This window comes from Mytilus galloprovincialis, chromosome 9 (assembly GCF_965363235.1).
Source record: "Mytilus galloprovincialis chromosome 9, xbMytGall1.hap1.1, whole genome shotgun sequence".
Lineage (NCBI taxonomy): Eukaryota > Metazoa > Mollusca > Bivalvia > Mytilida > Mytilidae > Mytilus > Mytilus galloprovincialis.
Window position 1 is genome coordinate 94,338,107 of NC_134846.1, and position 14,054 is coordinate 94,352,160.

The following is a 14,054-nucleotide window of genomic DNA, read 5'->3' on the forward strand; positions in this document are numbered from 1 at the left end:
TGAGCAATGAACCGTGAAAACCAGGTCAAGGTTAAATAAAACCTGCACGACTGACATATAAATCATAAAATATTTCAATACACCAAATATAGTTGACCTATGACATATAGTATTAGATAAAAAGACCAAAACTCAAAAACTTAACTTTGACCACTGAACCATGAAAATGAGGTCAAGGTCAGATGACATCTGCCCCCTAGACATGTACTTCTTACAATCATTCCATGCACCAAATATAGTAGGCCTATTGCATAAAGTATGAGAAAAACAGATGATAACACAAAAACTTAACTATAACCACTGAACCATGAAAATGAGGTCAAGGTCAGATGACATCTGCCCGCTAGACATGTACACCTTACAATCATTCCATACAACAAATATAGTAAAACTATTGCATAAAGTATGAGAAAAACAGACCAAAACACAAAAACTATAACCACTGAACCATGAAAATGAGGTCAAGGTCAGATGACACTGCCAGTTGGACATGTACACCTTACAGTCCTTCAATACACCGAATATACTAGACCTATTGCTTATAGTATCGGAGATATGGACTTGACCACCAAAACTTAACCTTGTTCACTGATCCATGAAATGAGGTCGAGGTCAAGTGAAAACTGTCTGACGGGCATGAGGACCTTGCAAGGTACGCACATACTAAATATAGTTATCCTATTACTTACAGTAAGAGAGAATTTAACATTACAAAAAATCTGAACTTTTTTTTCAAGTGGTCACTGAACCATGAAAATGAGGTCAAGGACAATGGACAAGTGACTGACAGAAACTTCGTAACATGAGGCATCTATATACAAAATATGAAGCATCCAGGTCTTCCACCTTCTAAAATATATAGCTTTTAAGAAGTGAGCTAACACTGCCGCCGCCGCCGTAGCTGCCACCGGATCACTATCCCTATGTCGAGCTTTCTGCAACAAAAGTTGCAGGCTCGACAAAAACTAACATATTATAAAAATAAAATTTACCAATAAGGACATCTTTACCAAGATTTTTAATTACTTATTATTTGCAGGAATGCAATAAATTATTTATGTATGTTGAGTATAGAATAACAAATAAATGAAATATGGATGACATGATCTTTAATTTTTATTTAAAATGCCAGGACTAAACAAGTAAAATTATCATTAATAAAAGCCCAATAGATTTAGTCTGGTTTAAACTATAAATAGACCAATCATGACTTCTTTGTGATGTTACTGTGGTACATATTAGTACTTTTGTCATGTGATATTAAAAAGAGGCAAATCAAAGAGTATCTGTTTTAGAATAAATTGGAATATATAATCATTTCTTGTGATTTACTAAAGGATAACTTAAATACAGCGCAATACTTTAAACTTGATAGCAAAATAAGTGACAATCCCATATGATTCGACTGAAAAAATTGTAGATGGTAGCCCTTTATTAAAATCATGTGAAGATTCTTTGTTCACGGAGTACCATTGTCAATTTCATAAATCTTATATTGCCAAGTCATGTCAAAACAAGGTTAGTTTATAATCCTAAGATTCTTTGTCTTCATCTCTCTTTCAGGAAATGATGAATCTATATAACATCTGGGAAAATAACCTGAAGATTAAAATCTCTCTTATTTGTTATTGTCAGTTGAAAATTTTACATTCTTCTCAGCTTTTGTCTAATTCTACTATTGTTTAAACAAGGAAGTTACACATCTTAAGAAATCAATAACAATAAAAACAGATAGCATAAGAAAGGCAATCATTTATAGAATAATTGAAAGACTCCCAAATCTTCAGAAATCAATATCAATAAAAACAGGTAACATAAGGAAGGCAATCATTTATAGAACAATTGAAAGACTTCAAAATCTTCAGAAATCAATATAAAAAAAAAAAATAGGTAACATAAGGAAGGCAATCATTTATAAAACAATCCAATGACTTCCATCAAGTCAAAACTCTAACCAATGGTGCAATCCAAGGACTTCCAAATGTAAGACAGCCATTTGTGATTCCTTCGAGTCAAAACTCTAACCAATGGTGCAATCCAAGCACTTCCAAATGTAAGACAGCCATTTGTGATTCCATCGAGTCAGAACTCTAACCAATGGTGCAATCCAAGGACTTCCAAATGTAAGACAGCTATTTGTGATTCCATCAAGTCAAAACTCTAACCAATGGTGCAATCCAAGGACTTCCAAATGTACGACAGAATAATCTCTTTGGAAATGAGATGTACAAATGCTTATATCGTATTCATCCATGTATAGTACGTAGTTGTGTACAATACACACCTATAAACTTTAAAAGGGGCTAAAAGACATGGGGACAGAGAGATTACAGTATACTATAGATTTATCTTACCTCAATTCCAGTGACACCCATAGCTGATTCTATATTCTGTGTCATCCTAAATGGGACCTTCTCTGGAACTCTCAATCCTTTTCCTTTCTCAAAACACACATTGTAGTCAATATGCACTACCTGGAAAAAATGATTTTCTTGAATACTTATTAAACAAGTATTTGTATCATGTCTGATATATATAGATTCCACAACTGCAACATGTGTATTACAATATTTCTCCACTTGAGACAGTTAAATTTGAATATTTAAAGGGTGAGGCTTGCCGAACTTTTTAAATAAGTAAAATTTACTGTTGTGATAAGTTGATTGGACTACACCTTCATCAAATACTACCTCCACCAAAAACTTTAACTTGAAACAGGACAGACGGACGAACTCACAAACGAACGGACGGAAACACACACAGACAAGAAAAAACAATGACCATAAATGGGGCATAAAAACTCAAAGAATGAAAAAACCAAGAAAGAAATATAGTATTCAATGAGTGACTAAGCAATACATTACTCCATGAATGTGTTTAGAGCATTATAATTGATAAGTTCTTAAAATAGTAGTTTTTTTTATGTTATGGCAAAGATTTTTTAATTGTAACAAATTAGTAAATTAGTAAGAAACAATATCTTTTTCTACCGATTCTCATTTTTGGTGTGACATGATCAATCCTTCATTGACAACACCCATTGTTGTCTGACACCATAAGTGTGAAATTAACTGTTTATATTTTACTGGTAAATCAGGGTATATCATTGACAACACCCATTGTTGTCTGACACCATAAGTGTGAAATTAACTGTTTATATTTTACTGGTAAATCAGGGTATATCATTACAACACCCATTGTTGTCTGACACCATAAGTGTGAAATTAACTGTTTATATTTTACTGGTAAATCAGGGTATATCATTACAACACCCATTGTTGTCCGACACCATAAGTGTGAAATTAACTGTTTATACTTTACTGGTAAATCAGGGTATATCATTACAACACCCATTGTTGTCTGACACCATAAGTGTGAAATTAACTGTTTATACTTTACTGGTAAAATAGGGTATATCATTGACAACACCCATTGTTGTCTGACACCATAAGTGTGAAATTAACTGTTTATACTTTACTGGTAAATCAGGGTATATCATTACAACACCCATTGTTGTCCGACACCATAAGTGTGAAATTAACTGTTTATATTCTACTGGTAAATCAGGGTATATCATTGACAACACCCATTGTTGTCTGACACCATAAGTGTGAAATTAACTGTTTATATTTTACTGGTAAATCAGGGTATATCATTACAACACCCATTGTTGTCTGACACCATAAGTGTGAAATTAACTGTTTATATTTTACTGGTAAATCAGGGTATATCATTGACAACACCCATTGTTGTCTGACACCATAAGTGTGAAATTAACTGTTTATATTTTACTGGTAAATCAGGGTATATCATTACAACACCCATTGTTGTCCGACACCATAAGTGTGAAATTAACTGTTTATATTCTACTGGTAAATCAGGGTATATCATTACAACACCCATTGTTGTCTGACACCATAAGTGTGAAATTAACTGTTTATACTTTACTGGTAAATCAGGGTATATCATTACAACACCCATTGTTGTCTGACACCATAAGTGTGAAATTAACTGTTTATACTTTACTGGTAAATCAGGGTATATCATTACAACACCCATTGTTGTCTGACACCATCAGTGTGAAATTAACTGTTTATACTTTACTGGTAAATCAGGGTATATCATTACAACACCCATTGTTGTCTGACACCATAAGTGTGAAATTAACTGTTTATACTTTACCGGTAAATCAGGGTATATCATTACAACACCCATTGTTGTCTGACACCATAAGTGTGAAATTAACTGTTTATATTTTACTGGTAAATCAGGGTATATCATTACAACACCCATTGTTGTCTGACACCATAAGTGTGAAATTAACTGTTTATATTTTACTGGTAAATCAGGGTATATCATTACAACACCCATTGTTGTCTGACACCATAAGTGTGAAATTAACTGTTTATATTTTACTGGTAAATCAGGGTATATCATTACAACACCCATTGTTGTCTGACACCATAAGTGTGAAATTAACTGTTTATATTTTACTGGTAAAATAGGGTATATCATTGACAACACCCATTGTTGTCTGACACCATAAGTGTGAAATTAACTGTTTATATTTTACTGGTAAATCAGGGTATATCATTACAACACCCATTGTTGTCTGACACCATAAGTGTGAAATTGACTGTTTATATTTTACTGGTAAATCAGGGTATATCATTACAACACCCATTGTTGTCTGACATCATAAGTGTGAAATTAACTGTTTATACTTTACTGGTAAATCAGGGTATATCATTGACAACACCCATTGTTGTCTGACACCATAAGTGTGAAATTAACTGTTTATACTTTACTGGTAAATCAGGGTATATCATTACAACACCCATTGTTGTCTGACACCATAAGTGTGAAATTAACTGTTTATATTTTACTGGTAAATCAGGGTATATCATTACAACACCCATTGTTGTCTGACACCATAAGTGTGAAATTAACTGTTTATATTTTACTGGTAAATCAGGGTATATCATTACAACACCCATTGTTGTCTGACACCATAAGTGTGAAATTAACTGTTTATACTTTACTGGTAAATCAGGGTATATCATTACAACACCCATTGTTGTCTGACACCATAAGTGTGAAATTAACTGTTTATACTTTACTGGTAAATCAGGGTATATCATTACAACACCCATTGTTGTCTGACACCATAAGTGTGAAATTAACTGTTTATATTTTACTGGTAAATCAGGGTATATCATTACAACACCCATTGTTGTCTGACATCATAAGTGTGAAATTAACTGTTTATACTTTACTGGTAAATCAGGGTATATCATTGACAACACCCATTGTTGTCTGACACCATAAGTGTGAAATTAACTGTTTATACTTTACTGGTAAATCAGGGTATATCATTACAACACCCATTGTTGTCTGACACCATAAGTGTGAAATTAACTGTTTATATTTTACTGGTAAATCAGGGTATATCATTACAACACCCATTGTTGTCTGACACCATAAGTGTGAAATTAACTGTTTATACTTTACTGGTAAATCAGGGTATATCATTACAACACCCATTGTTGTCTGACACCATAAGTGTGAAATTAACTGTTTATATTTTACTGGTAAATCAGGGTATATCATTACAACACCCATTGTTGTCTGACACCATAAGTGTGAAATTAACTGTTTATACTTTACTGGTAAATCAGGGTATATCATTACAACACCCATTGTTGTCTGACACCATAAGTGTGAAATTAACTGTTTATACTTTACTGGTAAATCAGGGTATATCATTACAACACCCATTGTTGTCTGACACCATAAGTGTGAAATTAACTGTTTATATTTTACTGGTAAATCAGGTTTATCATTACAACACCCATTGTTGTCTGACACCATAAGTGTGAAATTAACTGTTTATATTTTACTGGTAAAATAGGGTATATCATTACAACACCCATTGTTGTCTGACACCATAAGTGTGAAATTAACTGTTTATATTTTACTGGTAAATCAGGGTATATCATTACAACACCCATTGTTGTCTGACACCATAAGTGTGAAATTAACTGTTTATATTTTACTGGTAAATCAGGGTATATCATTACAACACCCATTGTTGTCTGACATCATAAGTGTGAAATTAACTGTTTATACTTTACTGGTAAATCAGGGTATATCATTGACAACACCCATTGTTGTCTGACACCATAAGTGTGAAATTAACTGTTTATACTTTACTGGTAAATCAGGGTATATCATTACAACACCCATTGTTGTCTGACACCATAAGTGTGAAATTAACTGTTTATACTTTACTGGTAAATCAGGGTATATCATTACAACACCCATTGTTGTCTGACACCATAAGTGTGAAATTAACTGTTTATACTTTACTGGTAAATCAGGGTATATCATTACAACACCCATTGTTGTCTGACACCATAAGTGTGAAATTAACTGTTTATATTTTACTGGTAAATCAGGGTATATCATTACAACACCCATTGTTGTCTGACACCATAAGTGTGAAATTAACTGTTTATACTTTACTGGTAAATCAGGGTATATCATTACAACACCCATTGTTGTCTGACACCATAAGTGTGAAATTAACTGTTTATACTTTACTGGTAAATCAGGGTATATCATTACAACACCCATTGTTGTCTGACACCATAAGTGTGAAATTAACTGTTTATATTTTACTGGTAAATCAGGGTATATCATTACAACACCCATTGTTGTCTGACACCATAAGTGTGAAATTAACTGTTTATATTTTACTGGTAAAATAGGGTATATCATTACAACACCCATTGTTGTCTGACACCATAAGTGTGAAATTAACTGTTTATATTTTACTGGTAAATCAGGGTATATCATTACAACACCCATTGTTGTCTGACACCATAAGTGTGAAATTAACTGTTTATATTTTACTGGTAAATCAGGGTATATCATTACAACACCCATTGTTGTCTGACACCATAAGTGTGAAATTAACTGTTTATATTATACTGGTAAATCAGGGTATATCATTACAACACCCATTGTTGTCTGACACTATAAGTGTGAAATTAACTGTTTATACTTTACTGGTAAATCAGGGTATATCATTACAACACCCACTGTTGTCTGACACCATAAGTGTGAAATTAACTGTTTATACTTTACTGGTAAATCAGGGTATATCATTACAACACCCATTGTTGTCTGACACCATAAGTGTGAAATTAACTGTTTATATTTTACTGGTAAATCAGGGTATATCATTACAACACCCATTGTTGTCTGACACCATAAGTGTGAAATTAACTGTTTATATTTTACTGGTAAATCAGGGTATATCATTACAACACCCATTGTTGTCTGACACCATAAGTGTGAAATTAACTGTTTATATTTTACTGGTAAAATAGGGTATATCATTACAACACCCATTGTTGTCTGACACCATAAGTGTGAAATTAACTGTTTATATTTTACTGGTAAATCAGGGTATATCATTACAACACCCATTGTTGTCTGACACCATAAGTGTGAAATTAACTGTTTATATTTTACTGGTAAATCAGGGTATATCATTACAACACCCATTGTTGTCTGACACCATAAGTGTGAAATTAACTGTTTATATTTTACTGGTAAATCAGGGTATATCATTACAACACCCATTGTTGTCTGACACCATAAGTGTGAAATTAACTGTTTATATTTTACTGGTAAATCAGGGTATATCATTACAACACCCATTGTTGTCTGACACCATAAGTGTGAAATTAACTGTTTATATTTTACTGGTAAATCAGGGTATATCATTACAACACCCATTGTTGTCTGACACCATAAGTGTGAAATTAACTGTTTATACTTTACTGGTAAATCAGGGTATATCATTACAACACCCATTGTTGTCTGACACCATAAGTGTGAAATTAACTGTTTATACTTTACTGGTAAATCAGGGTATATCATTACAACACCCATTGTTGTCTGACACCATAAGTGTGAAATTAACTGTTTATACTTTACTGGTAAATCAGGGTATATCATTACAACACCCATTGTTGTCTGACACCATAAGTGTGAAATTAACTGTTTATATTTTACTGGTAAATCAGGGTATATCATTACAACACCCATTGTTGTCTGACACCATAAGTGTGAAATTAACTGTTTATATTTTACTGGTAAATCAGGGTATATCATTACAACACCCATTGTTGTCTGACACCATAAGTGTGAAATTAACTGTTTATATTTTACTGGTAAATCAGGGTATATCATTACAACACCCATTGTTGTCTGACACCATAAGTGTGAAATTAACTGTTTATATTTTACTGGTAAATCAGGGTATATCATTACAACACCCATTGTTGTCTGACACCATAAGTGTGAAATTAACTGTTTATATTTTACTGGTAAATCAGGGTATATCATTGACAACACCCATTGTTGTCTGACACCATAAGTGTGAAATTAACTGTTTATACTTTACTGGTAAATCAGGGTATATCATTACAACACCCATTGTTGTCTGACACCATAAGTGTGAAATTAACTGTTTATATTTTACTGGTAAATCAGGGTATATCATTACAACACCCATTGTTGTCTGACACCATAAGTGTGAAATTAACTGTTTATATTTTACTGGTAAATCAGGGTATATCATTACAACACCCATTGTTGTCTGACATCATAAGTGTGAAATTAACTGTTTATACTTTACTGGTAAATCAGGGTATATCATTGACAACACCCATTGTTGTCTGACACCATAAGTGTGAAATTAACTGTTTATACTTTACTGGTAAATCAGGGTATATCATTACAACACCCATTGTTGTCTGACACCATAAGTGTGAAATTAACTGTTTATACTTTACTGGTAAATCAGGGTATATCATTACAACACCCATTGTTGTCTGACACCATAAGTGTGAAATTAACTGTTTATACTTTACTGGTAAATCAGGGTATATCATTACAACACCCATTGTTGTCTGACACCATAAGTGTGAAATTAACTGTTTATACTTTACTGGTAAATCAGGGTATATCATTGACAACACCCATTGTTGTCTGACACCATAAGTGTGAAATTAACTGTTTATATTTTACTGGTAAATCAGGGTATATCATTACAACACCCATTGTTGTCTGACACCATAAGTGTGAAATTAACTGTTTATATTTTACTGGTAAATCAGGGTATAGGCCACACCAATTTGATTCCTTGTTCGACGGACCCGCCCGCACCTATTTTTTTCAAAACAGAATTTTTTTATTTTTTTTATATTCCCGCTTCCCGCATCCGGAAATGTAATCATGTCCATTTCCCGCACCGTTTTTTTTGTAATTAAAGATTAAAGAACAAAAAAATGGTTACTTTCCCCCTTACTTATATTCCCTATCAAAACATGTTCGTTGTTAGAATAAAGTACAAAGAACTTCTGAAGGATTTACCTTCAACTGCAATTATATTGTATGCTGGCGAAACAAAACTATCCATAGCCTCTGCATGTTTATGCACCTGTCCTGATTGATTGAGGGGCCTGTTGTTCAGCAGTTATCGTTTGGTAATGTTGTTCATTGGTATTTACCCGTTTGGATATACATAGATATATAAATTAGATCGTTGGTTTTCCTGTTCGAATTGTGTACTCTAATAATTTTGGGTCCTTTATAGCCTGCTGTTTGGTCTGTATCAAAGCCCTGTGTAAAAGGCCGTACTTTGACCTGTGTTTGTTATTTATATCAGATTGAGAACAACCCTCCCTCAGACAACATGGACAAGGGGTCATTTTACTGATGTAGAAAAGAAAATAGAAATACCAAGGATTTGTATAGTTCTTCTATACAAAACCTTTGAAAACTTAGAATTTTGTACTCAAAAAGAGGAGAGTTACATCATATTTTAAACAACTTTTTCTAAAAGAGGGGTCCACTTATTTTAAAGTCCAGGAATATTACAAAATTCTTGGACATGTTTTGACCATTTAATACCAGATAGATATATAGTTCTTTGAGAAAATATGATCCCTTTTGTACAAACAAATATATTACAACTTATATTGATCCCTCATAAAACATGTAAAAGGGATATTTATAACATTAAGGGGTTGTCCCCAAACTGATTATGACTTGGATGGAGAATTGCCTCATTGTCAGTCACACATACATGTCATACATAGACCAGATTTAATTATTTCTTGGTGAACAGGGAAAAAATACTTCAGAAATTAAAGAAATGTCAAAGTACAAGTGATAAATCAAGCTTTAATATTGTCAAAACCTACTATTTTATGTTTACAAAAAAAAATTATAATCGCTCGCCTCTACTTTTCAAGCTTCGCCTCAAAAATTTGCAAATTAAATATTTTTTTATTTAAATTTTCAAATCGCTCGCTCCCCCCAAATTTTGAAGTCCAAAAATCCGTAGAACAAGAAATTAAATTGGTGTGGCCATATCATTACAACACCCATTGTTGTCTGACACCATAAGTGTGAAATTAACTGTTTATATTTTACTGGTAAATCAGGGTATATCATTACAACAAATATTATAATTCACATATACTGCATCGAACATTTTTTATAGATACTTCTTGTACTTGATAAAAAAACACAGCTTTTACACTTCTAAGACAAATACAACAGGTGAAATTAGCATGACTTTTTCCCACATGAATTACAGTTTAAATTCATTATGGGATATTTGTATTTTTTGGGTGATCTATCTGAAACCATTTGTTCTCTTAACTAATTAGGACATCTTCTTCAAATTTGTCTCTCTTTCAGATGGATTTGCACCATAAATTTGTGTAAATAACCCTAATTTGTATTAACATTATCTAAAAAGTATTTAATAAACATGTTACTTGGTTATAAAATAGTGAAGATACGAATTGTAATGATTCCTTATCTGGTAATCTTTTTTTGATTAAAATGTAATGCATTATATCTACTTTGCTGCCAATTAAAAAGCTTTTAGATGATATAAACAATAAGACATCCTTTAATGTACAATTCCACGTCGATGCCAATTAGGAATCATGTTTCTATAATGTTCTACTTCATTAAGAGTCGTATTTCTATATCTTTATTCTACCGATCTTTGAAGAGCATGCCGAGGAGTGTAATGATTCTATTAGATTCTGTATAATTACAGGTGCATGCCGAGGAGTGTAATGATACTATAAGATTCTGTATAATGACAGGTGATGTTTTAACCCACTTCTACAATACAATGAGAGACAATGTACTATAGGAGGTTTGTATAACAAGCACATGTTCCATGGATTAACCTAGAATTGACCAAAAAGTCTAAAATAATATCACACTTAAATAAAATATCATAATTTGTCTTCAAATACAAAGTTTGATTAAAATTGATGAAAAATTGTTGCAGAAACATGACACAAATAGGAAACTCAAGGAAATTAATCAAAATCTGTTTAAAATAAAAGGTCTGAATCTGTAATCTGTTTAAATGTGCAAAAAGGTTGAATGATGTAGAAAGGAAAGAGTTGAAGTTGAGCATGAGACAGACTAGGTTCCTGCTTAAAATTACCATGACTACCAATGTCTACAATACTAGTATTCAATGAAAAATTTGTAAGAGTTCCGCGGAACCCAGTGTCTCGCCTACTCTTTCTGTTAATCACAGGCTCAACAAAAATGAGGAAATAAATCAATGAAATATTCCTGCTGATACTATCTTTTGATTGTAAGAAGCTTCTGTCCAAGTTTGGTAAAAATCAAGGATAGTTTATGAATCTAATAAATGTTTAAAAACATTAACTGCAGACTGAATGTAATGTTAACTGGAAGAAAACAAAATTTCCTTCTAGATACTAGCTTTTGATCATAAACAAGCTTCTGTCCAAGTTTGGTACAAATCCAAAATAGTATAAGAAAGTTATTAAAATTTTAAAAGGTAAACCACAGAGTGAAAAACCACAGAGTAAATGTGTTGTTTCCTGGCAGAAAATCTAAGTCCATTTAAAAGTTAAATTCGGAAAAATGGATTTATTTTTTTTACAAAATTTACTTCTGGATACTTACTATCTTATGATCATAAACAAGCTTCTGTCCAAGTTTGGTACCAACCAAGGATAGTTTAAGAAAGTTATTAGAATTTTAAAAAGTTTAACCACAGAGTGAATGTGTTGTTTCCTGGCTGAATTTAAGTCTATTTAAAAGTTAAATACGGAAAAATGGATTTATTTTTTTTACAAAATTTACTTCTGGATACTATCTTATGATCATAAACAAGCTTCTGTCCAAGTTTGGTACCAACTGAGGATAGTTTAAGAAAGTTATTAAAATTTCAAAAACTTTAACCACAGAGTGAATATTTGTGGACGACGCCGACGCCGCCGACGGAATGAAGGATCGCTTAGTCTCGCTTTTTCGACTAAAGTCAAAGGCTCGACAAAAAGAGAACCAAGGTTCTGATAGGAAATTAAAGAAATCCATTCAAATTTACACAATCAAAGTTTTCCATAAAACTCACTGAAGTATGAAACTCAAATTAAGCATTAAACAGGATAATTCCAAGAATTCTGAATGAAATGTGTGCATGAAGCTTTAATTTGTAGGTTTCTGAGAAAAAAGCCATTAACATTTCAAACATGATCATGCATAAGAATGTATAAGTAATTGGTAAACAGGAAGTTTATGAGCAAAGTATCAATCATGTTCCCATAAAAGCTGATTCCAAATTTCAAGGATGGGCTAATTCTTAGTTATTGAGCAAAAAATGTAACCACAATATAAAGGGATAGACATGCACTTGTAAACCAGTATATAATGATGCAACGTTGGTGTGCAAGCTTTATGAAATTCTGGTGTTTTGTTTCAGAGGAGTTGTAATGACAACTTTGCAGTAGAAACTGAAACCAAAGTTTTTGACCTTTGACCTAGGAAGATGTACAAACAATATGACACACCATCTGGTGTTGGTTAATATACATCTCATGTATAAACTATGAAATCATAACTGTTCTCTATATAGAGAGTGTACAATTTATTTTACGGATGTACAGAAAGACTGGTCACTATAGGGCTACCTGCCACAAGGTGGGGCCCTACTAATAATTTTCTTTTGATATACAAAACCACAAAGTATGTCTATGCTATCTACAGTTTGTTCTGTTGTCTGGAGTCAGTGAAGCTGAGATCAAAACAACAGGACTGACAGGTCTAAAACATTATACCTTATGAAACTTTGTTACATGGAGTATAATAACATTAATTGTACCAATGGTACCAATTTTATTGCACCAGATCCACATCCCCTTGCTTTTCAAGCCAGGGTACAATCATATTATGATAATGAAATAAACAAGAACCTTTATTGATTTACTGCTTAAATAAATCTTGGAAGAGTTTAATATCACTATAAACAGTAATGATTGCATGGTTTTGCACTATTACTATTATCAAATTGCGGATCCCTTGCAGGTTTTTCACCAGATTGTCATTATATATTAAAATGCATTTTACAAGTTTCAAAAATCAATATCTCTTTATCAGAACCTATCTAATTTGTAATCTGTATTCTATGGGGAATGTGTTTAATTCCTGTATCTAGGATATAGTTGTTTTCTCTGATGGTATCCTTCATCTGATGCTCCTTTTTATACAACCCAATTTCTGGGGAACCAGTGCTCTCTAACTCACAATTACAAGTATTAAGTTAAGATGAAGTCGAAATATCTGGTTCTGTTTTCATAAAATTTAAAAATAATTTAAAAAAAAAACAGCATGTGTTTATCTTTTAAAACAAAAAAAAGTAATGTATTTCTGTCAGAAGGAAAAATATGTCTACAAATCCGAAATTTCAACCTCAATTAACTCAAAAAGTAGCACATGGTGGTATATTTTTTATTACATATTTGATTTAATCGTGTAAAAAATAGCCTATATGCAAATTTTCATCAATATTTCATTATGGAATCAAAACTGAATCATATGCTCTTAAAGTATAAATCCAGGCATTTAGAAATAAAAACATTCATTACAGACAACAAGATTAATCAAAGCGCTGTAAGCGCTGAAGGCAGTTA

The 14,054-nt window shown here is 32.3% G+C and overlaps 1 protein-coding gene across 3 annotated transcripts in view; it reads right to left on the reverse strand.

The window, feature by feature from the left end:
* LOC143046419 (serine/threonine-protein kinase SMG1-like) overlaps window positions 1-14,054 on the reverse strand; it is a 141,516-nt gene that overhangs the window by 56,556 nt on the left and 70,906 nt on the right. For all 3 annotated transcript variants that reach the window (XR_012969160.1, XR_012969159.1, XM_076219583.1), the window contains exon 48: window positions 2,355-2,474. Coding sequence is in view for 1 of the 3 variants with exons in the window: in XM_076219583.1 (XP_076075698.1) it covers window positions 2,355-2,474 (120 nt within the window). In the remaining 2 variants the exon portion in view is untranslated. The remainder of the gene's footprint in view (window positions 1-2,354; window positions 2,475-14,054) is intronic.